At 48.4% G+C, this 25,123-nt stretch overlaps 8 protein-coding genes across 8 annotated transcripts; 2 read left to right on the plus strand and 6 right to left on the minus strand.

Annotated features, from left to right (window-relative positions):
* Nucleotides 1-3,648: 3,648 nt before the first annotated feature.
* Nucleotides 3,649-8,549, plus strand: abcB (uncharacterized protein; the record flags this gene model as incomplete). Its single annotated transcript, XM_057127079.1, has 5 exons — nt 3,649-3,876; nt 3,988-4,525; nt 4,577-7,625; nt 7,680-8,054; nt 8,315-8,549. The coding sequence occupies 5 exons, from the start codon at nt 3,649-3,651 to the stop codon at nt 8,547-8,549; spliced, it is 4,425 nt and encodes a 1,474-aa protein (XP_056985969.1).
* A 1,344-nt stretch (nt 8,550-9,893) lies between these two features.
* On the minus strand, nt 9,894-13,967 carry N7511_004655 (nucleoporin Nup120/160; the record flags this gene model as incomplete). The annotated part of the gene is made up of 3 exons (XM_057127080.1): nt 9,894-11,065; nt 11,115-13,259; nt 13,328-13,967. 3 exons carry the CDS (start codon nt 13,965-13,967, stop codon nt 9,894-9,896), a joined length of 3,957 nt encoding a protein of 1,318 aa, XP_056985970.1.
* Nucleotides 13,968-14,430: 463 nt separating this feature from the next.
* Nucleotides 14,431-15,695, minus strand: N7511_004656 (recombinase RAD51; the record flags this gene model as incomplete). The annotated part of the gene is made up of 3 exons (XM_057127081.1): nt 14,431-15,242; nt 15,314-15,554; nt 15,621-15,695. The coding sequence occupies 3 exons, from the start codon at nt 15,693-15,695 to the stop codon at nt 14,431-14,433; spliced, it is 1,128 nt and encodes a 375-aa protein (XP_056985971.1).
* Nucleotides 15,696-16,400: 705 nt separating this feature from the next.
* N7511_004657 (uncharacterized protein) lies at nt 16,401-17,492 on the minus strand (the record flags this gene model as incomplete). The annotated part of the gene is made up of 4 exons (XM_057127082.1): nt 16,401-16,615; nt 16,664-17,324; nt 17,376-17,393; nt 17,448-17,492. The coding sequence occupies 4 exons, from the start codon at nt 17,490-17,492 to the stop codon at nt 16,401-16,403; spliced, it is 939 nt and encodes a 312-aa protein (XP_056985972.1).
* A 279-nt stretch (nt 17,493-17,771) lies between these two features.
* Nucleotides 17,772-18,137, minus strand: N7511_004658 (uncharacterized protein; the record flags this gene model as incomplete). Its single annotated transcript, XM_057127083.1, has 2 exons — nt 17,772-17,797; nt 17,852-18,137. 2 exons carry the CDS (start codon nt 18,135-18,137, stop codon nt 17,772-17,774), a joined length of 312 nt encoding a protein of 103 aa, XP_056985973.1.
* A 255-nt stretch (nt 18,138-18,392) lies between these two features.
* On the minus strand, nt 18,393-19,566 carry N7511_004659 (uncharacterized protein; the record flags this gene model as incomplete). The annotated part of the gene is made up of 2 exons (XM_057127084.1): nt 18,393-19,088; nt 19,144-19,566. The coding sequence occupies 2 exons, from the start codon at nt 19,564-19,566 to the stop codon at nt 18,393-18,395; spliced, it is 1,119 nt and encodes a 372-aa protein (XP_056985974.1).
* An 834-nt stretch (nt 19,567-20,400) lies between these two features.
* Nucleotides 20,401-21,564, minus strand: N7511_004660 (uncharacterized protein; the record flags this gene model as incomplete). The annotated part of the gene is made up of 2 exons (XM_057127085.1): nt 20,401-20,836; nt 20,894-21,564. 2 exons carry the CDS (start codon nt 21,562-21,564, stop codon nt 20,401-20,403), a joined length of 1,107 nt encoding a protein of 368 aa, XP_056985975.1.
* A 1,902-nt stretch (nt 21,565-23,466) lies between these two features.
* N7511_004661 (uncharacterized protein) lies at nt 23,467-25,022 on the plus strand (the record flags this gene model as incomplete). The annotated part of the gene is made up of 4 exons (XM_057127086.1): nt 23,467-23,731; nt 23,800-23,901; nt 23,935-24,268; nt 24,362-25,022. The coding sequence occupies 4 exons, from the start codon at nt 23,467-23,469 to the stop codon at nt 25,020-25,022; spliced, it is 1,362 nt and encodes a 453-aa protein (XP_056985976.1).
* Nucleotides 25,023-25,123: the final 101 nt, after the last annotated feature.

The following is a 25,123-nucleotide window of genomic DNA, read 5'->3' on the forward strand; positions in this document are numbered from 1 at the left end:
ATCACCGTAGCGGGGCCAGAGCCTGGAGCAATAGGGAAATGCGCTTTCTTCCTTGCATGGGTTCGGATCTAGATGAGTGCGAGCCACAGAAAGATACGTATTGTGGATCAGCTGCTTGGCCCCTGTGGAACTGAGTCAGACACTTTTTTCATAATTTTACGCTAATTTCGCTGTAAGTTAACCCTTTCGCAACCTAATCCGTTGTGGCTGCTAACACCGGACATGCAGGGGCAAAGTCCTGGGCACATCTTCCCCAAGCGAAGAGGCCTGCAGTTCCCCGACTCACCCTTGCGGTCTCGAACGTGGCTCCCAGCAAGGTATAAACGCCCGAACAATCGATACGCCACCGACAAATGAAGGCGTTGCTTGCGTGATCGTGATTTTGATTCTCTACTTGGGCTGCTTGTCGTGCTGACTTGCTGACGGTGATCACAGTGTCTAAATAAATAGAAGACAGCGAAAAGGAGCTTTGATCTCGTTGTGCCCACCTTCCTGTAGAGATACGAAGGGATGCTGGAGTTGTCTTCTGCACCAAGATGGCGCCAACGCAGGTATACGAGCATCTCACGAGGCGAGCTGATTATCTTTTACACCGACTTGTGCACATGGCACTGTCCTCGTCCGAAGCACTTGGCAGGTCTTAGTTCCCATGCTCTACGACGGGCCTTGAAGCTTGCGGTAGGGTTGAAATACGGTGTCGATCGATGATGATTTACCTCGCAGTCTGTCATCCCCAATCTGTGAGGGCATGGACGTGCTGATCTGTCTGATCGCGATCGGAAAGTTAATATGCCCTCACTGTTGTCTTGGATCAAACTTTGGGGTACTTCCAAGGAATGTGAGTCTAGCAGTGGGGTATTCCCCGGAGTCATCTTTTCGCCCCTTCAAACGAAGTACGTCAGGCACTGGATCTGCAGTTTTGACAGATATTTCTTAGGAAAAGATGGACGACTTCGGAGGAATACTCTGGGTGGGGGCGGATAGCCCTAACAACGGCATCGGCGAAAGCACCGGAACGACAAAGCCGGAAATTCTTGCGAATCAATTCCCTAATTTGGGGGCTACGAACGTAATGAAGTGATGCGTATGTCGTTCGCAAGATTGTTGTAAAGGCGTACGCCACTAGCAGTGGCGTCTGCAAGGGTCTTCAAGGAGCGGGTTCATCCGCGACCTATCTACTTGGCTCGATCATGAATAGTACCATCTACAGTATGCTTTATAGCTTAACCCCTATTTCTGAGGTTACATTCTGACGAGCGTTCTTTGGAATTGTTATGGTCAAGGACCTATCATTCAATCTAGACCGCCAAAGTAATTGTACTCGATCCTGCGATCGTGGCTAGGAACTGCCTCTTGCATTACACCTTTCACCATACTGTCTCTGTGTTTTGGTCTCGCTTTTTATTTTTATTTTTGTTTTTATTTCTTCTTCTTTCCTTTATCTCGCTAAACCTTTTTTAGTATCATTTAGTTTCTTTTGTCGTCGTCTTCGCTCTCGTATAAGCCGACAGTAAAAATGGAGAATCTGGAACGTACATTTGTGATCTCCACTCACTCGTCCGTTCAGATTTTAACCTCAAGATCGATTTTGATAGGCGTCCGTTACCCCTGTTCGGGTCGCGCCGTCTGGCTATTAGGCGTTTTTTTCTGTGTTGCCTGTCAGCGGGACTCCGCTCAGGTCCACCAATAGTCCAGGCTGTCCAAGTTAAGTGGTAAGTCGCGTAGATCGTTGGCTTGGGCTCCCGAACTAACCGGTTTGTGGCCTGTCGGGAGGCTTGTTTGGCGAGCACTAGGCATTGCTAGCTCAGGTCTAGTGTGAGAGGTGCTATCCTTAGCTCCCGGGCTGGCGCCGATGCTGAATCATTGTGCACTAGACCATACACAAAAGGGAGCTGACAAGGTAATAGCATTGTTATGATCCACCCGGCGTCTGCATGACAGGTCACTTTGAAAATTGTGTGTAATGGCTTGAGCCCCAAGAATAAATTGGCAGATGGGACATAGTATACACATTATACATGCGATATATTTGAGTGCAGAAGGTAAATCTGACTCAACATGCTGTCGCATGTCCCTCCGCAATGTGAAGGAGGGATTTGGAATCGCGTGCATATGTTTATGCACTGGCTTTGCCACCCATCAACCACGCTTCACAAAAAAACCGGGCTCACCCCGGTCGGCATCCACTATGCCAGCCTGTCCAATTTCTCTGCCGTACATGTAGGTACAGATCCCGAGTACTGCACATTGGCCCAGTGACCGTGGCCGCCACGTCTTGAGATGCAGGATTCCACGTATATGTACTGTACTGTACGTACAGTACATGCCCACACGTTAGGTCGGGTTCAGTTGAAATCTTAAACGCCGAGATCAGCCGATGACGATTCGACAGGTTCTGGGGAGGGGCCACTACAGTACGTTTAGTCTGTTCTATACCAGGAAGAATGGACGATTGGTCCGGAGGTCGCGTTGGAATCCTGGTCGCAGCCACTACCGCGAGTCAGAAGAAGCAAAAACGATGCCATGACAGCTCGGGGACGTCAGGTGGAGTACTTCAGAGAAAATTGGGATCGTGACTGGGAAGGGAGTCTGTAAACTTCGTCTTTCTTTACTCTATGCAGGCGATGTAGCCGAAACTCTACCTCACCGAGTTCTTCCAAGTCATCGTGTTCGTGTGTGTGTGCGTCTGACCCCGAAGCCATGCGGTCAGAGGAAAGTTGAGAAAATTCAAGAATTAAGAACCTGTTAGTGCGAAGTTTCACTTTGGATCCAAAAGGATCGCCCGTCACACTAGGTGAACCGCCCTCGCATAAGGTGGAAAGCTAGCTTGCCCTAGGTCCAGACAGAGGACTTGGCCCAAGGACGAAGGGAGATCTTCTGAGCACCCAATTGGCCCCTGAGATTATAATTATTACTCGATGCAAGGTCATACTTCTAACCTCGTGTTGCTCCAGATATTCTGTACACCTCTTGGAAGTTTTGCTTCCTGACTCCAGGGGGGACTCGGTCTATTGGTTCCTCTGCATCCCCCACATCCCCAGGGGGGGGGGATGAGACCGCGGGAAATTGAGCTTTATGTCAATATGATCACATTTGGATGAACAAGTGGAGACATTAACTCGCAATCCAATCTCTGGTGGAAAAAACAGCCATAGAAAATACCCCGAAATATACCCAATTGCCCCTGTTAGGTGCAGCTCAGTGGGTTGCTGTACAGGAGACAGCATGACAACCGAAGTCTAGATGAGCTCATGGGGCTTTGCCAAAATTGGCATTGTAAGATAATTGCATCAAGTGTTTAATTCCCTGTCCACTCTGGTGCAGGAGCCAGTGGCAAGGCTCCTCAGGGCGAGTTCAGGGCTGTGATCCTCCTAGATGTAGTCAGCTCCTGCAAGAGGGATACAAGACCTAATTGACTCCTATGTACCTTCTATGCCTTCTGCCGCTAGTAGAAGTATGATTCTAATGTCGCTTTTTGGATGCATCCAATTCCAAACTAAAGGCCTGAACTTCCCCTAATGCATATGCTCTAACTCCATACACTCGTTAACTCGTTGTTGCATTTTTTTTATTCTAATTCCTCGTGTCACTCGTTCCGTCTCTCTTCTCTTTAACCATCCTTTGTCGACAGGTGGTTCAAGATTAGACATGGCTTCCTCTCACTCTACAGGACCGTCCTGCCACGATCTGGACAATACTATGCGTATTGGCGCTGGATCGTGTCGCGGGGGCTTTGACTTCTCTCTTTTATTCGAAGAAACTATTCTTGAGATCTTACCTATTGTCTTAATGCTAATTGTCATTCCCGTTCGTCTCTGGCACCTCTCGCAAAAACGAAACAAAGTTGTTGGATCAGGGTTGCTACTTGTCAAGCTTGTAAGTGCCAGTTATCCCATTGCTTTTTCCAGTTCGCAGGGAATTCAGTTCGAATTGAAATGCGCCGAACATGAAGAATATTTCTTTTCTAATGCTTGCTTTCTATGACAGGCAGCATGGTTTGGACTGCTAGCGCTGCAAATCACTCAGACTGCTCTATGGTCAGCGCCGGCAGCCGACAAGACGAAAGCTTCTATTGCAGCGAATGCACTTCTGACAGTCGGTGTGGTCGTGCTCGGTCTACTTTCATATGCAGAGCACATGCGATCCGTGAAACCATCGTTTATTTTAAACACCTACCTCTTCTGCAGCCTGCTATTCGATGTTGCCCGGACCCGGACTCTATGGCTACGTCGCGTGGACTCGTTCAATCAAACCATCGCCATTGTTACTACCGTAGCACTGGTAGTTAAGTTTGTTATTTTCGTTCTTGAAGCTATTGAGAAGAGACATATTCTCAAATCAGAGTATGCCGGTTACCCTCCAGAAGCGACAGCGGGTTTCTATAACCGCGCGGTCTTCTGGTGGCTGAACCCGCTATTCAAGATTGGCTTTACCAGCTTCCTTCGTGTGGAGGACCTGGCTGTTCTTGACAAGCAATTGAGTTCTGAGCGTCTACTCGCCAGCTTCGAAGAAACATGGAGCAAAGGTAATATCTTCATCCGTTATATGTCATACATGCCTTGCTGACTGAATCTAGTGACTCAAAAATCTCCCAATACCTTGCAAATAGAAGCACTCAAGGCTGCCAAGTGGCCTTTGCTTGCAGGTATACCTGCTCGAGCCTGTGTGGTGGCTTTCAACTTCTGTCAGCCTTTGCTTCTTGAGAGATCTCTATCTTTCTTCAACTCCCCCGTGAACAAAGAGTCCAACAATGTTGGATACGGACTGATCGGTGCTTATATCATGGTTTACTGTGGTCTTGGAATTTCAATGGGTCAATATCAACACTTGACTTACCGTGGGATCACCATGGTGCGAGGCATCCTCATCACGATGCTCTACAAGAAGGCCAGCTGTCTCACTCTGACCGATACCGACCCTGCCAACTCAGTAACCCTAATGAGTGCAGATGTCGAGCGTATCACGCAAGGCTGGCAGACAATGCATGAAATCTGGGCAAACTCGATCGAGATTGCTCTGGCAATTTACCTCCTTGAGCGTCAACTCGGGGTTTCCTGTGTGGTTCCCGTGTGTGTCGCCCTCTTCGCCTTGATCGGATCATTGATCGGTATGTCTTTTGTGGTTGCCCGGCAAGCCAAATGGCTGGAGGCTATTGAGAGGCGTATTTCTTCTACTTCTGGGATGCTTGGTTCTATCAAGGGTGTTAAGATGCTCGGCTTGCAAAATTCCATGATGAAGTTCGTGCATGGTCTTCGCCTCGACGAATTGGATATTTCTAGGAAATTCCGTACCCTACTCGTCTATAACATGGCTTTCGGCTGGTTGACTCGCATCTTCGCTCCCATCTTCACATTCGGTGTCTATGTCGGCATCTCCAGCAATCCTTTGACTGTTTCCCGAGTTTTCACATCTCTGTCGCTTTTCTCTCTTCTCGCAGATCCCTTGTTAACCTTGGTCATGGCTTTGATGTCTTTTGCCGGTGCTCTTGGGTCTTTCCAGCGTATCCAACAATTCCTGGATAAGGAGGATCACTCCGATCGCCGACGCCGATCCTCTCAGACTCTTACGCTTGAGGATCTCGGTGAGAAGCGCCTTCTGGCCAAGTGCAACGATCTTAATCTTTCTTCGTCTTCCATCGGCTCCGACTCGATCGAGTCTTATAAGCACTCGCGCACTAATTCCTCCATGACCAATGCCGTGATGATCTCGAACGGAAGCTTCGGCTGGGATGCGGACAAAGAGCCAATCCTCAAGGACATCACATTGACTGTTGCTCGTGGGAGCTTTACCATGCTTATTGGATCATCCGGATGCGGCAAGTCAACCCTTCTCAAGGCCCTTCTTGGAGAGGTGCCTTGTTCAGAGGGCCAGGTCGAACTGTCCACCCCCAGTGTCGCTTTCTGTGATCAAACTCCCTGGCATATGAACGGTACTATCAAGGATAGTATTGTCGCTATGTCTGACTACGATCCTCAATGGTATTCCACTGTGATTCAAGCCTGTGCCCTGGAAGAAGATCTTGCACAGTTCCCTCGTGGAGACGCCGCTATCATTGGTAGCAAGGGTATTGCTCTCAGTGGAGGACAAAGCCAGCGTATCGCACTTGCTCGGGCAGTGTATGCTCGGAGAAACATCATCGTCCTCGACGATGCCCTTAGTGGACTTGACGCTACTACTGAAAATCACATCTTCCACAACCTGTTCGGAAGCACCGGAATTCTGAGAGAGCTTGGGGCTACTACCATTGTGGCATCCTCTTCCGTTAAGCGCCTTCCTTACTCTGATCACATCGTCGTGATGGATACTACTGGTCGCATCAACGAACAAGGAAATTTCACTGCTCTGAACAAGACTGGTGGATACGTCTCAAGCTTCGGTCTCGGGTCGCCTGACTGGGATTACAAACCTCAAAGATTCTCTGACTCTCCGAGCTATAACAGCATTGACACTGTTCAGAAGGAAAAGGAAGCACTGGCTGAAGAGCCAGAGAATCGTGAGACTGGTGGTGATCTTGGAATCTACACGTACTATATTGACGCCATTGGATGGCTCCCAGCAACGATCTTCATGGTCGCCATGGCCAGCTTTATCTTCTGCATTTCTTTCCCGAGTATTTGGATGAAGTGGTGGGCCCAGTCTGATACTGCACACCCCAAGCAGGAGATCGGTTACTATCTCGGTATCTACGTGATGCTTGGCTGTCTCGGCATGATTACTCTGCTCGTCGGCGCCTGGGAGATGATTATCACCATGGTCCCCAAGTCTGGCGAGAGCTTCCACCGCAAATTGTTGACGACTGTTCTCAGTGCACCTATGCTGTTCTTTTCCAGTACCGACAGTGGATCAATTCTCAACAGATTCAGTCAGGACTTGATGCTCATCGATATGGAACTTCCTATTGCTGCCATTAATACTGTTGCTACGTTCTTCCTCTGTCTAGCACAGATGGCACTCATTGGTGTCTCGTCGAAGTATGCGGCTATCTCTTTTCCAATCGTTCTCGGTATCTTGTTCTTGATTCAGAAGATGTACTTGCGCACTTCACGCCAGCTCCGTTACCTCGATCTTGAGGCCAAGGCACCACTGTACTCTCACTTTACCGACTGCTTGCAGGGTCTTGTGACCTTACGTGCCTTTGGATGGCAGCATGCTATGGAGAAGAAGAACATTGAACTCCTGGATCACTCGCAGCGGCCCTTCTACTTCATGTTTGCTATCCAGCGCTGGCTTACTCTCTCGCTGGATATGGTTGTGGCTGGTATCGCCGTGCTTCTCATTATTCTGGTTGTGGCACTCCGTGGATCTAATCTCAGTGCTGGCTATGTTGGTGTTGCTTTGTTGAACGTTATTCAGTTCAGTCAGAGTATCAAGCTCCTGGTTACTTTCTGGACCAACCTGGAGACTCACATTGGGTCTATTCAGCGTATCAAGGACTTCTGTCAGACTGTTCAGTCGGAAGATAAGCCTGGTGAGGACGGCGATGTGCCTCCCAACTGGCCGTCCAATGGTGCAGTCAGCTTCCAGTCCGTCTCTGCGGCATACAGACCCTCCGAGCCTGTTCTCAATGATGTCTCTCTCACCATCAAGGCCGGGGAGAAAGTCGGAATTTGCGGCCGAACCGGAAGGTGAGAATCTACAATACAAATGTCTTTATTTGCACAGTGCTAACCAACTACCAGCGGCAAAACCTCAATGATCATGAGCATCTTCCGCATGATGGAACTAACCAGCGGCACCATCACCGTGGACGGAGTTGACCTAGCTACTCTCCCCCGACGCGAGATTCGCTCACGCATCAATGGTGTCTCCCAAGACTCCCTCCTATTCAAGGGCAGCGTGCGCCTCAACGCCGACCCAACAGGAGTCTGCACCGACCAAGACATCCAGACCGCACTCCGGAGCGTGCAGCTCCTGCCAGCAATCCAAGAAAAGGGCAGCCTGGACACCGACATCGACGAGATCCACCTCTCGCACGGCCAAAAGCAACTCTTCTGCCTTGCCCGCGCCCTCCTTCGCCCGGGCAACATACTCATTCTGGATGAAGCCACCAGCAAGTAAGTCTCACCTCTCTCGCCTCCCTATTGCCATGCACCAGATCCCCCTCGCATGTCCTGATCCGCATCTTCCGCCCTGCGCAATATATTGTTTTGCAGTGGTGGCCTCAAATCCCCTACATCCCCTGCATGAGGCGGTTGGATCCGAGCGCGAATCAATTATTAGCGTTTGCGATCTATGCATGTCTCCACATCTCATATCTCACACCTCATCCCTTGCTCCGTGTGTCTGGGGACAATTTGACTAACTGAAACCGCAGTATCGATACCAAGACCGATGAAATTATGCAGCGCGTCATCAGGGAGAAGTTCTGTAATCACACGATCATCGCGGTCGCCCACAAACTTGATACCATTCTAGACTTTGATCGCATCGTTGTCTTGGATGCAGGGCGTATCATTGAGAATGGCGAGCCGTACGCCCTCCTGACAGAACCCAAGTCGCACTTCAGCAAGTTGTATGCCAGTGCCCAGGCAACCGAGGAGTCGGAGTGATCTCCCTATCTCAGACTTCTTTTGCGAGTTTCTATTGTTTCCGGTCCATGGCGAACTTGTCTTGGGCTCGATTGCTTGATTGTTTTTGCACCAATTTTCTGCGCACCTGCTCGGATTGAAGCGTCTTGCTGCTGGTTGTTATGGCGCGTCAATCATCCACATTCTTTGGTCTCTTGGGGTACATATCGACATCGACATACTGACTTTTAGTGATCTTTGGTCATTTGGTTCTTTGGCGTTACATATTGTTTTGTTTCTGTGTTTATTTCTTTGGTGGAATTATGATTAAAATGCCTTTCTTGACTCTCGTTTATATTATTTGAAGTTGTAGAAGGGATCAGGTCAGATCAGGCTGAATTGGATGGAATGGCATACTTGGAACTATACTTCATATATCTCTGTGTTTGCTCTCAATTATCATTGAGGCTATAAATTGGAAACCATCTTTTGCTCTTTACTTCAGAATGTCTTTTGTGAAAATAAAGAAAAGTGTATTACACGGTCGCATAATTGGTACGTGTTGTTGCACTCCTTTGATGAAGCACTCCCATGTAAATTATGGAGGCCAAGCACCTTTGTCTCATCATCTGCCTTTTTCTTTTATCTTCTCGGGCTACAATAAACTACTAGATATTCTATTGTCAGCCTACATCTCTTCAATTTATTGGTGACTAAACTTCTTCCGGATGTAGAAATATCGTGATTATTCCCTATGGAACCGCAGATATATATCTCTAAGACGAGTCTGAGTTGAACAATCACAAAACATTTGCTCTGCCTTTCAAGACCCCATGTGTCTCATAGAGTTATATGAGCCTTTTCCTGCATCAGTATTCCCATTCTCCTTGTCTCTGTCTGTCTATGATCATAGGACATCCCTGGTATATCATCGGAGCTCTTGGCTTTATCACCACCCAATATGACCAACTTTTCCTTGGAAGTCAATTAATCATGCCGTCGCTGATATATAAGTGTGTTAAATACAGACAAAATCTGGAGAACTACCTTATAGCCCGTACGCCACAGGCAGGTAATTTGTTAGTTTTGTCATCGATAATATTGACCGATTCACGTTTACTGTCTAGCCGTAACTCAATCCACTACGTAGCAAGAAAAGTGACACAAAAGTCCAAGTCGAATTTAGCCCCTATTCAGAGAAAAAGAGCAACCTTATGAAAAAAAGAAAGAAAATTAGGGGAAAACACCGATAGAGTACCATACACAGGTCAAAAAGATCAAATTCAAAAAGCGAATAAAGAGGCAGATCAAGAACCCCTCGGCCTAAAATGCAAGTCACAAAAGTCATGAAGAAAACCCCCCCAAGACGAATCAATCCCGCCTCAACTACAAAACCATCGTGTCATCATTATCGAAATCCCCCTCTTCCTCCTCGCCCAGAAGACCGAACTCCCAATCACCACGCTCAATGCGACTAACGCGGTCGAGCTCGGACTGGAACTCGCGGCGGAGATGTTCGAGCGTCACGATGATGCGACGTTTAAGGAGGTGGTTGGTGGGTGGGAACTCGAAGGATACTAGGCTGTCGCGCCGGTTGATGGATGCAATGCTGTTACTTCTGTTGTGGGTTGGTGCGAAGGCGACGGTGTTGGGGGATCGCTTAGCGAGGGGTGTGGACGCGCTGGCATCTTCCATGAAGACGTCTTCGTCGGTATGTGTGCTGCGCCGTCTTTCTTCGGTCGGGGCGTTCATTGCGGGTCCATTCTCGACTAGGATATAGGCCTCGCTTTTGTCGACGCAGGCGAGCAAGTTGATTAGTGACAGGAGCTCGTGGCGAATTTCTTTGCTTTCGGCATCGTCTTCTTCGGGGCGGGATTCATCGCGGTCCTTTCCTTTCTGGGCAAGAGCGGATGACGGTGCGTCGCGGGCATTGCGGAGACGCTGGACATTGCGGTAGGCGATCTCGGCCGCGCCGCGGTAGTCATTCCGGGCAATCCGGTAAGCCTGCAGGATGCGGTTGTAGTCGGGGGAGGCTTCGACGGTGTTGTTGTCGGCATCCAGCCAAGAAGCATAAGTGCTCTGTTTGTGGGTGAGGTGGACGAGGATCTCGTCGATGAAAGAGGCGATACTTGGCACGAGGGAGGTAGGGAAACGGAGGATCTGCTTGAGGCCCGCAGTGCCGGGGCCAGAGACAGTCAGGATGGTGGAGACGAGCTCGGTCAGCTCTATTTTTTGCAGCTTGATGTCCTGCAATCTGGCCAGAGCGGAGTAGGCTTGATCAAACTGGCAGGTCTTAAGGGCTCCGGTGAACAGACGAGACAGTAGATCATCGCGCATGGCTGGGTACTCGGCGTCGTGTTCGGCCCCAAGTTCTGAGTCAAGGGCCTGCAGCGCCAGGCTGGCAAAGTCCGCAACATGTGAGTATGAGCGCATCTTTTCAAAGATAGAAAGGATGTGTTGGTAGTATTTTGCAAGGCCGTTGTGGAAGCAATCGACATCCAGGAGATCTAGCAGCTCTGCTGACATATCGGAGAGATTGCCCATTGGCTTTCCAGAAGCTGTGAAGAGTTAGTGCTGCATTAAGAAAATAGATAGTAGAATACATACAGAGCAAGTATGCTGCCTTCCGGAAGTAGATAGCCGCAGTATCAAATTCAGACATGGCCACATGTAGCCGACCCTTGATGTAAGTCGACCATGAAGTGCTTGCCTGGAAGCGAGAGAAGTCCCATGCAAGATCAATGTTGTTCTTTGCAATTAGATCACATTGAATGTGGGCAACGGCGTTCTGATAGTTGACTTCACCCTCGCGGGTAATCCACGCGACAACATCTCTGATTCCAAGAGTCAAAGTATAGCTTTGTGGGGAGTCAATGGCTTGCTGGGGCTTGATATCGGTGACGAACAGATCTTCAAGAATAGTTGCGGTTCTTTGGTTCTTGTTGGCCGCATTACGGTCCCTCAGCGAACGACTTGGTGTTGACAAGTCATTTCGTACCTTCGGAACACTGTCGGGGCACTTGCGCACATTCGAGCTGAGCCAGTTCATCATCTCATATTCGCGCAGAAGGTCAGTGATGGTGGAGAAGAGGTCTGCCGCATTGAAGTCAGACTTGGAGGTTTGTTCCCATTCGCCATCCACGAAGGTGACCAAGATCAACAGGTCGAAGAACATTTGGCGCATGATAGAAATCGTCTCCTGGGCCCCACTGACTAGAACTCGAGCACCAAAGTAGGTTGATGCAAGTTCCGAGTCCTCTCCGCAGAAAACTAGCGCTGCGGTATGGATGATGGAATTGAACACCTCCATAGGGAGACAATCGGTCTTCATATGTTCGCTCAGCGCAGCATCTAGTGTGTCAAAGGATTTGTTGGAAATTCCATTCGCAAAGTCGCATCGCTCGCGGAAAACTTCCATGCGGTCCGTGATCGATGTTGATGGCTCAGAGAAGATTTCAGCATGAAGAGCAGCCCGGCACGCCCCTTCGAGCTCAGGAGAGAATCTCTTCCGGAAATCGGATGCCACCTTAATCAAGGCAGAGGCTGTGTCATAGCACGGGCCGAGCTCTCTAGTTAAGTTACGGTGTCTCCAGCGATCGATCATCTTGGCCACTCCATCAGAAAGTTCCGTGCTTGAATTGTGCAGAAGCAATTCATTGACGCTGCATTCCCGAATGACAGCACAAGAGTCCGACAGGAGAAGCCACGGCATATCGGTGTATGAGTCGTAGGTCAGAGAAACAGGTTCGAATCGACGCTTGTTGAGATCCTCCACGACTTGCCAGAACTGACGCCATTTTGAATCCGTGTCTGTGCAGAACCGAGTGAAGTCCATCTCATCATCAGCAAATTTGCGGAGCGAGACTGCTGCTGCTATCGTCGAGCAGAGTCGTTCCTCCAGTGGGACATTCTTCTTGGGTACAAATGAAGCTGACGAAAGCGGCTTGATAGCTTCTTGGTAAACAGTCAAAGCGGTCTCGAGAACCTCGGGAAGATATCTGTGAGGTTGCAAGAGGTATTGAAGCCACTTATCGGTAGGATCCACCACATCATCGATAACCAGAGGAGCCGGTGCTTCTTGTCTATGGGTTTCAAATGTTGTTGAAACCCAATTACTCGACCAATCTTTCACCAGAGTTTGAAGGTCGAAATGCAAAGTGTAGAGCTGGTATAGACCGTGGTTTCTCCAGAGAACCCACAACTCCATGCCCTTGCCTTCTTCTCGGGACTTGACCTGGAAATCAGCAATGCTCCAGAACATGTTGCCCGTGACATCAGGGTCCACTGCCCGGAAAACGCTATCTGGGAAGAGCTCTTCAATGATCAAATCAGATGTGAGACCACCCTTGACAGCCCAGAACTTGAATTTCCCATCCTCGAAAGGCGAGTATGTGACAACGTAGAAGCGGTGCCCTCCGTCCATTGCCCGCTCGGCATTGAAGACGCGCATGAACGATGATTCAGCGGCGTTCAAAGTGTAGGGTACAAGATCCGGATCCTGCAATGAGCGTCCCAAGAGGTCCTTTGTTGCAGCTAATTTGTTTGTCGCGAGATTCCAGATTTTCAGAGTGTGGTTCAGACAAATTGCGAAAACGTAGGTCTCGTCGGAGGTAGTGGCAATGGCGTTTGCGACATTCAAATCGAGGTTCCGTCCGTCATGTCTAATCGAGGATGGTGCGTTCCATTTCACGAGGCCGCGAATCGAAGAGCCCCATGTCCGTTCATCGAAGGTAAGAGGAGACCAATGCGAGCCTAATTGGAAGAATTATTGGTTAAAACTCTATCCGTGAAAGTATCAGAAAGCCGGAACAACCACTTACCATCATCGCCAGCTCTCCGTGTCAGCCGCAAGAGCGCGCCGTTGTCTAAAGAAATAAACAGCTCCAGGGGGCTGCTCGCGTGTAGCCGGTGCGGATGCGAAAAAGCCAACGGGGCAGGAGAGAAAGCCTTGCACCAATCCTTCATATTCTCATCAATCGAAGAGGTCCGGCGGAAGTACTCGGGACGTAGAGACACGGTGTGAAGGGTCTTAGAGGCGGTAATCACAAAGACATTGAGGATTTCGTGATCCTCGGGGTCTGCCAATGCAACTCCATGAGGAAGGATTTGCTCCTGGAAATCCAGTCGCAGAGTCACATTGTACTCATAGACTTCCGCGCCGCCCTTTGTCAAGTCCGCGCACTGAATCTCCAGCACCTTGTTGTCGTTGATGACCCTCCACAGGAACGTTCGCGGGTAGACTTTGCGTTTGCGGAAGTAGACCTCTCCTTGTGTCGCGAGGTAGCGTCTGGCAAAATCGTCTTCGTCCTTGGCGGTCGGTGGCTGCTCTTGGGTGAAGGAGATTGAAAAGCGTGGACGACTGATCAGGCCGCCGTCGGGGGCAGGAAATTGAATATTGGCGACAGTGTTCGGCGAGTAGGGCCGAAGATCGACCCTTGAGTCTTTGTAAATTCTCGCCATGATCGATTGACGCGAGGTTCCAGGGTCAACTCAGAACTCCATGGCAATGTTGAAGGGAAGTGTTGCAAGGCGGGAAGCTGGAGCTCTCAAAAAACAAAGTCTTGGCGCGATAAAGCGGAACTTTCACTGGAGATCATTCTTGACCACTTTTTTCATGCTTTCTCACTGACGAGCTTCGTTTGTATTTGTCTGTTTATCACTCACTTCGCTCTGGATTATTAGCTTCAATATATAAGGTTTTTCTTTTTAGTTTCAGTTCATACGTCCCAAGCCCTACTGTACGTTAAGTTATCAGGTTGGTAAAGGCCAGTAACAAGAAAATGACAATGCTTTTCATAACAGTTTCAATGCTATTAGATACAAAATGTAAACGCTGAGATATTGCAGTCCGCGCGAAAGGCAGGAAAACGGAGGGATGCTCATCAAGTCACTAACATCGTGTCGCAGACAGGGAATAGCCCGCTCATTTATCCTCCAAATCCTTCTCATTAGGATCACCAATACCATCTTCATTGATAGCGAAGAGGCAATCACTCTCGGGGAGACAAGGGCTGTCATAGATCTTGCAGATACGAGTCTCACCACGACCCTTCTTTAGACTCAGTCGAGTCGTACTGGCGTGTGCAATGATATTACCTCCAATGGGCTTCTTAGGGTCAGGATTGAACATAGCACTGGGCCCGCCATCAACCTGGGCAACAACCTGGTTGGTAATAACGACCGCAATACCGAACTCGTCTGCGAGACGCTGCAGGGTTCGCATAAACTTGGCTAGATGCGTCTGCCGAGATGAAAGCTCACCGCGGCCGTTGAAATCCGTTCGGTACAAAGAGGTCGCCGAGTCAACAACCAACAGAGAGAATCGCGTCTCACACATCATCTGCGATGCTTGGTTGAGTAGCTGCAGCTGGTGATCCGAGTTGTATGCACGGGCATATGCAACATTATCAAGAACCTCCTCGCCAACGAGACCATATCGCTGCGCAACTGCAAGCAAGCGCACGGGTCGGAAGGTTCCCTCTGTATCGATATACAGACACTTTCCTTCACCACCACCCATATCGAAGGGCAACTGGCAAGTCACTGCCAGCGTATGGCAGATCTGACTCTTTCCCGTTCTGAACTCTCCAAATATTTCCGTAATCGACCCCGTTTCAACACCACCTCCCAGTAGCGTATCGAGGCGCTTAGATCCCGTTGTGATGGAGATGAGCTCGCTTCGCCTAGCGTGCATTTCTGTTGCGGTTGTGAATCCCATTGGCACTAGTTTGGCAGCTGGGTGATCCATTCTCATCAGCAATCTGATTTACAAGCAGATGTACGTGCCAGACATGGGGTGGGCTTACCCTCGACTAGGATCTTGGTAGCCTTTTGTTCCGAGATACCCTTGATCTGTTCCAGTAACCGCTTTGGTCTGGATTCAGTGAATGTTAGCAAGAGCGGGACTAGGAGCGACGTTGCCAGCGTCTCGAAACGGCAATGAACCACATGGTCGTGGATAACGTACGTGTAGGCAACGGCCTCGACAGTGTGGTATCCTGCATCCACAAACAACTTGATATCCCTCCCCGTCAAGCCGGCAACGCCCTATCGCAGCAATCATCAGCTGTTCCGTTCAGCGACATGTAGCAAGTACAAGCGGCGTTCACTCACATCCAGTGCAGAGAGCGGGGTTGGGGCACCGGGGCCAGGAAGCCCACCTTCATCGAATTGTTCTTGCCCTTCCATTCTGCCAGTGTATTTCTTTGCTATACTGACTCCGAGGTGTCCATCCACCTCTTTTGTGGGTACTTGAGGCTCCGGTGCGCGAGGCTGGATTGTAGAGACGCGTTTGTGTGGGATTTTTCGTGCGTGGTGGTGATTTCTTCTGTAGAGCCAGTCTAACAAAGCAAATGTCAGATAAAATGCTTTAGCAGGTCGTCACTCGAGCGATAAGTCGAGTTGTGGCAAATTATCTTTGAGTCAACAATTCCCCTCGACGCGTTGATGGAATCGCGAGATCACGTGGGGCTGCTGCCTTGACTTTGCCCGATACGGAGAAAACAAATAGTTGAATCCGGTTCAATCTGTGGACACCGACATCGTGTGCTTGCATTAATTAGTAGGGACTTGGTCTCATATCTTGTGCGGTGGTTCAACTACTCTCGGTATGTAAAATCCAATGTCAATGTCAATTTGCAACGGTCTAAGAATACAATTCTGCCCTGTTAAGATAACATCGCCATAATTTCCTCTAAAAATGCTTCTCTCATGTCAATCGAAGCTTACGCAGGACCAAGGTATTATCTGCGCCATGTACCAGAACGCCAGATTGAATGGAATGCTAAATGTATTGAGGGCAGCGAGCCGCTGTCGAAAGTCTCAAGGTGAATGTTAGGCTCCAGGCAGTCTAGACATGCCGAGATTATGATTTTTCTTTTGGAAAAGTGCGCTTCATTGCGCTTCATTCTCAGGGGAGGAGTTCATCCACGGACGGAAAGGACGAAGCAGTGACTTTCGAAAATTCCGCTTCTGGTACTCTCGCAAGGCAGGGTTGAACTCGAGTTGGTCCGTCGGTGCGCCCATTTGGATATTTTCATTAAAGATCTGACTCATCTTGCGTCGGAACTCTTCCGATGATCGCCGGCGAGGATTTTCTTCGAGAGAATCTGCATTAGTTTCGGTTCCATGGCAGTGTGGTCATATTTGGATCTTACTTGTCAACCGAGAAGTGCGCTTCTTTTCTTTCGGAGCATAATCCATTTCACTTATGCCATCAGAGCCGGTGTTTTTATCTTTGGTCTCGGAATGGCGACTTGAGCTAAAGAGCCGAGTATGGAAACTAGCACGCCTCTGACTGCGCGTTACTTCTTGTCCGCTGACCATTCTCTCTTCCTGTGCAGGCGTCATGCTGAGGGCACTCGGGTTGATTGGCAAGCTCGCGCGGCTTGACATGTGATGTTGTTTGTGCTCGTAGACAAAACCAGCAGAGGTGAAGTCTAGCTGTGAGAGGACTCCGCGTCGGGCAGCCGGAGCTACGGGTGTCGGGCTTATCAGACTACACTCAACTCCCAATGAGGACTTGGGGGCCTCAAATACTTTGGATGGTAGTCTGAAGGCTGGACTGGCCGGCCGGCTTCCCACCGGGGTTGCGGGCTGGCAAGGACTGTGGGCAGGTGTGTTGAAATTCGACACCCAGATTCCTTCGATTGCGATTCCACTCTCCAATGCCCGAGCACCGAAGGGGATCTCATCCCTATGCAGCATTGGATACTGCTCGGCCTCTTCTTCTCTTGCTTGTGCCTCTGCTGCAGCATACTTGCGGATGATCCACCGGTTGTAGGCTAACACGCCCAGGGCATAAACCAGTACTAGGGCCTGCGGATGCTGTCAGTTGTGTCTGTGGCAGTATGGATAGAATTCCCATACAATCAGCATTGCCAGAACCTGTCGATGCAGTAGTCAGTGAATGTGTTCTTTGTTCAAAATGTCCAGTCATACCACGCTGAGCTTCTCCCATAATTGCCAATCCTTCCAGAAGGCCATGATTGTGTTCTGAGATTGGGTCTTCTGCTGCGACCAAGACAATGAATATGCAATAAGGACTCGGCTTATGGGTAAAAGAGAGAGAGCAGTGAGGGAGAGTTGGCTGAGAAATGAAATAATGATGTGAGAGTGTTTGGATCAATACTTCGGAAGGAACACTCTGGAGCATGCCAGCTTGATATGTTTTTTTCCTGATTTCTGGCAGTAGCCTGAGAAGACCCGATACGTCTTCCTACTTTTGTAATTCAAGCTATGTATGTCTTGGAAATGTATCTATGTTTATTGTACTGTCTTACGCCAGTAGCCTGGGGACAATGAATGTATGCAGTTACCCTCTGACCCTGGACTAGAGGTCAAACGTAGAGTATACGCAATTTCGGTTAAATCCTGGTAAATCTCAAGGTTATGATAGGAATAAAATCGTATCTCAATAAGCGCCAAAGTAATCTTCAGTGGCCATTTCATTTTGAGGGGCAAAAGAAATAGCAAGCGCAAAAAAGAATCTCTCCCTCGGGGAATCGAACCCCGGTCTCCCGCGCTTATCGGTATTAATGACAAGCGGAAATCATCACCACTAGACCAAGGAAGATTGAATGACCGAGTTACTGCTCGACCACTTGGCTGGTTGATGGAAGATACGGCCATCTTTGACTTTATGTTCATAACAAAATATAGCACAACCATGCCCCCACGTTCATCGCGATATCCATCTCACGTTTTATAGGCAGTTTGTGACAAAGATTCAGTTGATCAGAACAAGATGCAATTAATCTCAAATCAATTTATTACTGTTTGGAATGCCAAAATCCACCATCTTTCCATGAAAGTATAGATATCAGACCAACGCCTGGATATATATCTCAAACCATGAGGGGCTTGTGTGTACTTTCAATCCCCTTTTTATCCATTGATAACTTTATCCGGATACCAACTACTCTGAACACCAGCTACTCCGTATTCGTTATCAAAGCATCTGATAGACACGAAATCCTCCGGAGACCAACTGGCCTGATATGGAAATTGGCAGCCGACTGCCGGATTCCTGACATCCCCTTGGTAGGATTTCGTAGCACAATCTCGTTCACCGTACACGAGACACTGACCACGAGTAATAAAGTACGACTTGGGCTGGGTGATCTTTTGGCCTTTGCAGCTGCCCCAGTTAAGGCCGCCGTCGGTCCATAGCCGACACGAGGTCTGTTTATCATTGATGTCTGTATTGAGATTGTCGGAGAGATTGACGCAGGATATGTCTTTCGTGTCGTGCCCTTGGAGTGAGATGTATTCTTCGCCCTTGCAACCTTTCTCCTTGTAGATTGTAAGTTGCCATGCAGGAACCGGTGTTTCGCTTGTAGTTTTGGTGGCTTTTTTCTCGGTTGTTGTGCTTGACTTTTTGGTGATGGTGGTGACCTTTCGTGTTTTCTTCGAAGTGGTGCTTGTAGTTTTGCTGGATATTTTTGAAGTTGTGCTCGGAAGACTTGCATTCGTTTCAGAAGAAGCAATCTTCTTGGTCGGAGCATCTTCCAGTTTACAATTAGAAACACAGCCCGTACCACAGAAATCGGCAGTGGTTCCGCATGTACCTAGCTTAGAACACTTATAACATGGTCAGTAATTGTAACAAGATTGATTGAAAGGTGTTGCCACTCACACATGCACCAGAATGACACGGGTTAAGGGAGCCAAGATCAGACATCCCGAGAGGACGCATAGTACCAGGCACCTGAGGACCACAGGTAGCATGCGGGAGAGCTACTGGCATTGGAAGTTTTCCAGAACCGAGACACATGAAGACACCCTGCTTCAATCCACTGCAGCCCGTCCAGCCCCAAACCCCAATGTTCCAGGTCTCAATATTGGCCCTGCTGATTCCATATTGAGTGGCAAGGGCAGCACAACTATCTCCTGCCTGGACAGTATAAGTATGACAAATACCTTGGGAATCTGCCGTTAGTGCAGAATTACGTTTATGGAGTGAATTGGACAGAACCGAGTCACCGTCGCTTTCGAGCAGGGCAAGAGCCGCAGAAAGAAACAAAAGAATGAGAAGACTGAAGAGTTTTATGTTGATCATTGCATCAAAGATGCCCTCGAATATAATTTCGCATCCAAAGGATCAATCGGAATTATATAGACTATCGAAGGAACATCGAAACATATGAACCGCCAGGGATCAATGCCGAGAAATATGAATGCCCGTCAAACATGAGTGGCAAGCTTGAGGTATAAGAACTGGCCAAATCCGATTTAAGAACTCAACTCATTGTTCATATGCGGACCCCAGTAAAAAACATCGCCCAGAGCCAAGATGCACCAGGAATGCTGGGGACAAAAGTCCAGGCCAGACAAAGAGCCAAGTCACTCGCCGCAATGGTATGTAAAGGTATCCTTTGTGTTTTCATGTATGATCGCCCGAACAGGGTTTGAATAAGGTTATTGATTCACCCGCGCGCCTGCAGCTCTATTGATCCCGTTTTCAAAGCCGGCATTGAATAATACTTGTTACATGGTCGAATATTTCCTATTAAAAGATGGCTGTCCCCTTAAGTCTGTTAAATTACTCGTGACTAGGCGGCCAAGAGACCACCTTGAATCCTCTAACTCTTATGGACTAAACCCGGGGAGATAGTTTCTTTCACCCGATCGTCAATAATGATTGGGGTACCAAATAGGAATGAGATAAAAGAATAGAGGTCAATAAATTTGAGGCCTAGAAAAAAGTCTGATAAATGTGATTTGGAAGATTGTCCAAATTAAGAAATTTAAAGAAAAAGATTGATTCATTCTGTAATGGCAAATTTGTGCCATGCAAACTAACATCTAAATTGTCATCAAAACGTAAGGCTAAATAGAACATGCAAGATTAATGTAAAGAAGGGACCACTCTTTTCTGTCTACCACCAACAGTCTAGACAGCAATTGCCGGGGCAAGGGTACCTCCCAACAGCGAATCACTCTCATTGACGTAGCTGTCTGTGCCTGTTCGGAAGGCGATCTCTTCTTGGCTGACAGCCGGAACGGCCTGATGAGCGGGCCAAATCTCATGACCAGCTTCCTCCTCCTTGGAGCGGTGTTCTGTGACGACATCGCGCACAGTCTTCTGGAAGTGGAGTGGACCCTGCTCCATCTCGGGGTGGAGCTGACCGTTGACAAATACACCGGCGTTGAGGTTCTTCTGGGAATGGATGCAAAGGTACTTGTCCTCGGACATGATACGCTTGTACATGTCGCTTATGAGGTTGAAGGCCTCGTCGGTGGCATCCTTGTGACGATAGACTTCGTACCGCATTACACACTTGGTAGGGCTGGTAGGAGTGAATCGCTGCATGAAGAAGAAGTTGGGGCTAGAATATCAGGTTAGCAATGTTCTGTCGCTGGCAATAGTGATACGATCCACTTACGAGATGTTGAAAGAGGCGTTGGGCCAGAAGTAGGTGGTGGCTATCCGGAAGCCCTTTTCGATCTGATCCTGGCGAGGAGCACCGTAGTGCTGAATGTGGCCGTCCTTGGTCTTGACATAGTAGGAGTTGAGGTCGGCAATGGTGGGGATATCAGGGTGGGCAACCTGGCAGTGGTAGCACTCGTTGTAGTTGTCGGCCAAGATCTTCCAGTTGAATTCGCCCTCCATGTCCCAGGTATGATCGAACTGGTAATTCTCAAAGTTGTAGTGCTCGAACCGGGGCTGCTCATCAACTCCCTCGAAGTCATCCTTCCAGGCCACCTCAGGGGTCTCGCTCGCATCTAGGTTGACCCAGACGAAGCCATTCTTGTCGAGGTGCACATGGACGGGAATGAGGTCACTGTTGAAAGCCTTTACGTTTCCTTCGTGGTCCTTTGCAATGACGAACTCATAACCGGCGGCGTCATATTGAACGCAGTCACCAGCGTTAGGGACACGGTGCTTGTGGGTAGTAAGGAGCCACTTGCGCGAGAAGATCGATCGGCGTTCAAGCTCATACATAGCTTGGGAGGTGTACCATGAAGCAGGCAGAGCACGAATGGGCTCCTTCTTTTCCTTCACTGGCTCAGGCGCCGGGGCGGAAGTACCGAAGAAATTCCTCAAGAAGGACATAGTGAACTTGAAGTGAAAGAAATATCTTTGATGGAATAAGATAGAGATTGATATTGAAGTATCAACTTTGTATGCTGAAGCTGTTGATAAACAACATTGAAGCTGGAGATTATAGCTGTTCTATATAGCCATCTAGATATCAACCGTAACACGGTGCTGATCACACCCTCAGCACCTCCCAGGATGACATGTTCGGTAACCGTCCTTTCGCATCCGAACCGATGACATTTTGGGATGTCCATCGCGATCAGGTGGCCAATGTCGACGGGAGATATAAGTAGAAACCGATCAGGTGACCGGTAGATACCCCAACCGGGCCGAATGGCTTGGAAAGTTATCGAGCAAACATTCTGCCGAACAGCCCAAATTTGATCCGGGGGTTAGTTGTGGCAAGGGTGATAGCACCCCGGACTACACTATTGGCTTATCAGAGGTCCACGTTGATCTCATTCCGATGCCCGTTCGCGGTTCGGTGGAGATCCGTTCCACACCGGCTGTTTAGAGATACCTAAAAGGGCAGTTATTTATCATCGCCCATGCTGCAGGGGCTTTGAAACCGGATGTCTGGGGAACTGCAAGATGGGCTTTAGAATGAATGATCGTGCATCAATCCAATTGCGACGCATGAGTAGCCGGCTATCGGAAAGAGAACAATATGTAACTTCCAAGACCTGAATAGTGTAGATGTCATGATAAATGGCAAATTAGAATTGACGGTAGGCTAATAATACGTATCAGAGGCTTTGAGGTCTGGGCTGATTACCCATTCATGGAAAATAACATTTGGCTGCCCCTTCTCTCCCTTCTGCTCACTATCTTCCTATCTTGCTATCCCTTGGGCGTCAAACTTTGGATATTCTTTGTTTGCACCCTGACACGTGTCAAATATAGGCGATAAGGATTAACATGGGGTTACATTGAAAGTTGAGGTTAGTTTCGTCTCTGGTCTTCTGATTCTTGTTCCACCGTGAAATTCTTACGGCTTGCGGGGACGAAAGCCAATAAATCAGCAGCAAAGAACTTGCCAATTGCCCATTTCAAGCTTATCTCTGTGATGTATATTGAAATGTTCTCACTTTCTGACATTCAGACCACGAGGGAACCAATATCCCCACGAACCGGTCAATAGCCCTCTTTTCGGCTTTGAGCTGCCTCACTCGGATGAATCACCCCAGCTACTTGATAAGATGAAGAAGATATCTGGGGACCCAAAAAGGAGATACACGGAGAAAATCAGAGCAGATTCGACACTGATCGCCAGGCTCTCCACATTGACTGGATCAGATAACCATTTCCTAATATTGACTGAAGCTGAAGTGCCCTTCTGAAATCTACACCAGTACCTCTTATTTTGTCACGCTAACAACCCTGCTGCTCTTGCAGAAACGCCTGGCGCGTCAACTGTTGCCTTTTGCTCTTCGGGGGGACAAAATAACAGTTTCGTTCATTTGACAGATTGCTGTACATTGACGTCCTTGTTAACTAGCGTTACAAGCATAGTTGGAACCGATCTTTATATTCAGCAAGATATACTGTGCTATGCAAATATCAGAATTGCATTGAAGTAGTAATCCATGGCATTCGCATTCGATGAAGATTGGCTGATGCATCATTCCCGAAATATGGAAATTATAATGATCAGCAGTTGGCTCCAACATGTTTCCACCTTGGCCTTTGTATAATTCTCTCCTGGGCTCGAAGTCTCCCGCTTATGTCAAATGCTCACAAATGGTCCCTGCACGTGATGTTGATGTAGGAAAGTGCACGGACATCCTGTTGTTGTCGACTACATTCCTTGTATAATTTGCGCTTCTGGGGTCTTGACCTCCTGGATCAACAGAGGAAGGACCCACCTTATGGGTAGGATAGCTACAAGAATACCACAAGGCTATCACTATCACCATGGCACTGCAATTCATTGACCAGAGCATCAGCGGGATAGGCCACTCTGACAGGCGCATCATCCGCTCCCACGTCATGCGAGGCAAAAATGCAGGCAAGCAGCGCAGATCTACCAAGAAGCAAAAGAATATTCTAGAGCCCAAGTCCCTGCTGCATGCTCCAGGATCTGGATATACAATCCCACGACAGGTGCTCTGGAGCGACTTATGTGTCACTTCGTTTCCTGAAGAGCTCAGCTCTCAGTCGATGGGGCTCATGCACCGGTGTACGTATTCTACCTTCGCTGTTCCAATAATCAACCATGTATTTTGTTGTCTGATGTCAGAACTATAGGGTTTTTTGACATAAGCGATACGCTATTCCCACCGCAGTTCTGTTCCAAGTTCGACATTGTAAGATCGATTTGGGTCAACTGTATTCTCGCAGACGAAGCATGTGAGTGACGCCATTGAAATTTAATTCACACAGCACCGTTGACCACCAGATTCCCAGATTTTCACAGCACTTTGGCTATATCGGCGTCTTATGTTGACTTTTTCCAGCGGAAGCCAGCAACATCGCAGAAAAATCTCCACCATATCTCAAAGGCATATGCTTTGGTCAATGTAAAACTGTCGGGCCCATTCCCAGTTTCCGACAGTGCTATAGCCGCCGTGGTTAGTCTCGCAATATACCAGCAAATACATCACCAGCCTGCAATCGGAATTGTACATCTCCACGGACTCTATCGCATGATACAGTTACGAGGTGGGATCGACAAGGTAATGCAGGAAAATCGTTCATTGGCAATGAAGCCGTTAAGGTACGTGAAACGACTTGCTTTCAAGCCTTGCCTTCAATTCGCGCAAATACTTGCTTCGGAATGAAGCTCTATAATCTCATCTAACTATTTCAGACTCGATGTTGAATTAGCGATGCAGAATGGCACGCCCACCTTGTTCCGTAGCAACGAAGTGCCCATTCGGTCGATCCTATGCGATTCAATTGCCAGTGGACCGAGTCCCACAGCTAGCTCTTGGATGCCACTCATTATGCTAGATCTGCTTAACTTTGCGAACTTGCTTAATGCAATAGAGAAAAGACCAGAATCAAAGCTTGACCCTCTGGACTATACAGAGACGCTTCTGTCCCTCCTTTATCGCCTTGTCGATGTCTCGATTCCAACAGAAACCCCCACGAATCCCGAAGGACTTCATGAAAATGTGAAATACCTTGCGATGCTGTCTTTTATGACGACATTACTACCTGAGTTCACCAGCGATGGACCTAACTTTCCTCTTCTTTCTGAACGCCTGAAAAAAGCTATCCAAGACCTTTGCATCATGACATCAGAAGGTGCGGATTATAATTCACCTTTGATGTTATGGACTTTTTTCATGAGCGCGATATCGACGTCAAATTCGAAAGACCATCATTGGTTATCGAATTCAATTGCCACTCATTGTAGAAGACTAGGACTAAACAATTGGACTGCCATACAGCAGCAGCTTTGTCAGTTTCCTTGGATTTTTAGCTTACATGAAGCCCCAGGCCGCCGCTTTTGGGAAAATATGTGACCAGGAGCAGAGAAGTCCCATGTGATGATTTATCATAATAATTGTGACGATACAAGACATTACGTTCTTATCGCGTGATTTGGGAATCATGAAATTGTGCC

Source organism: Penicillium nucicola (genome assembly GCF_028828085.1).
Source record: "Penicillium nucicola strain IBT 29836 chromosome Unknown utg000003l, whole genome shotgun sequence".
In the NCBI taxonomy this organism is placed as follows: Eukaryota; Fungi; Ascomycota; class Eurotiomycetes; order Eurotiales; family Aspergillaceae; genus Penicillium; species Penicillium nucicola.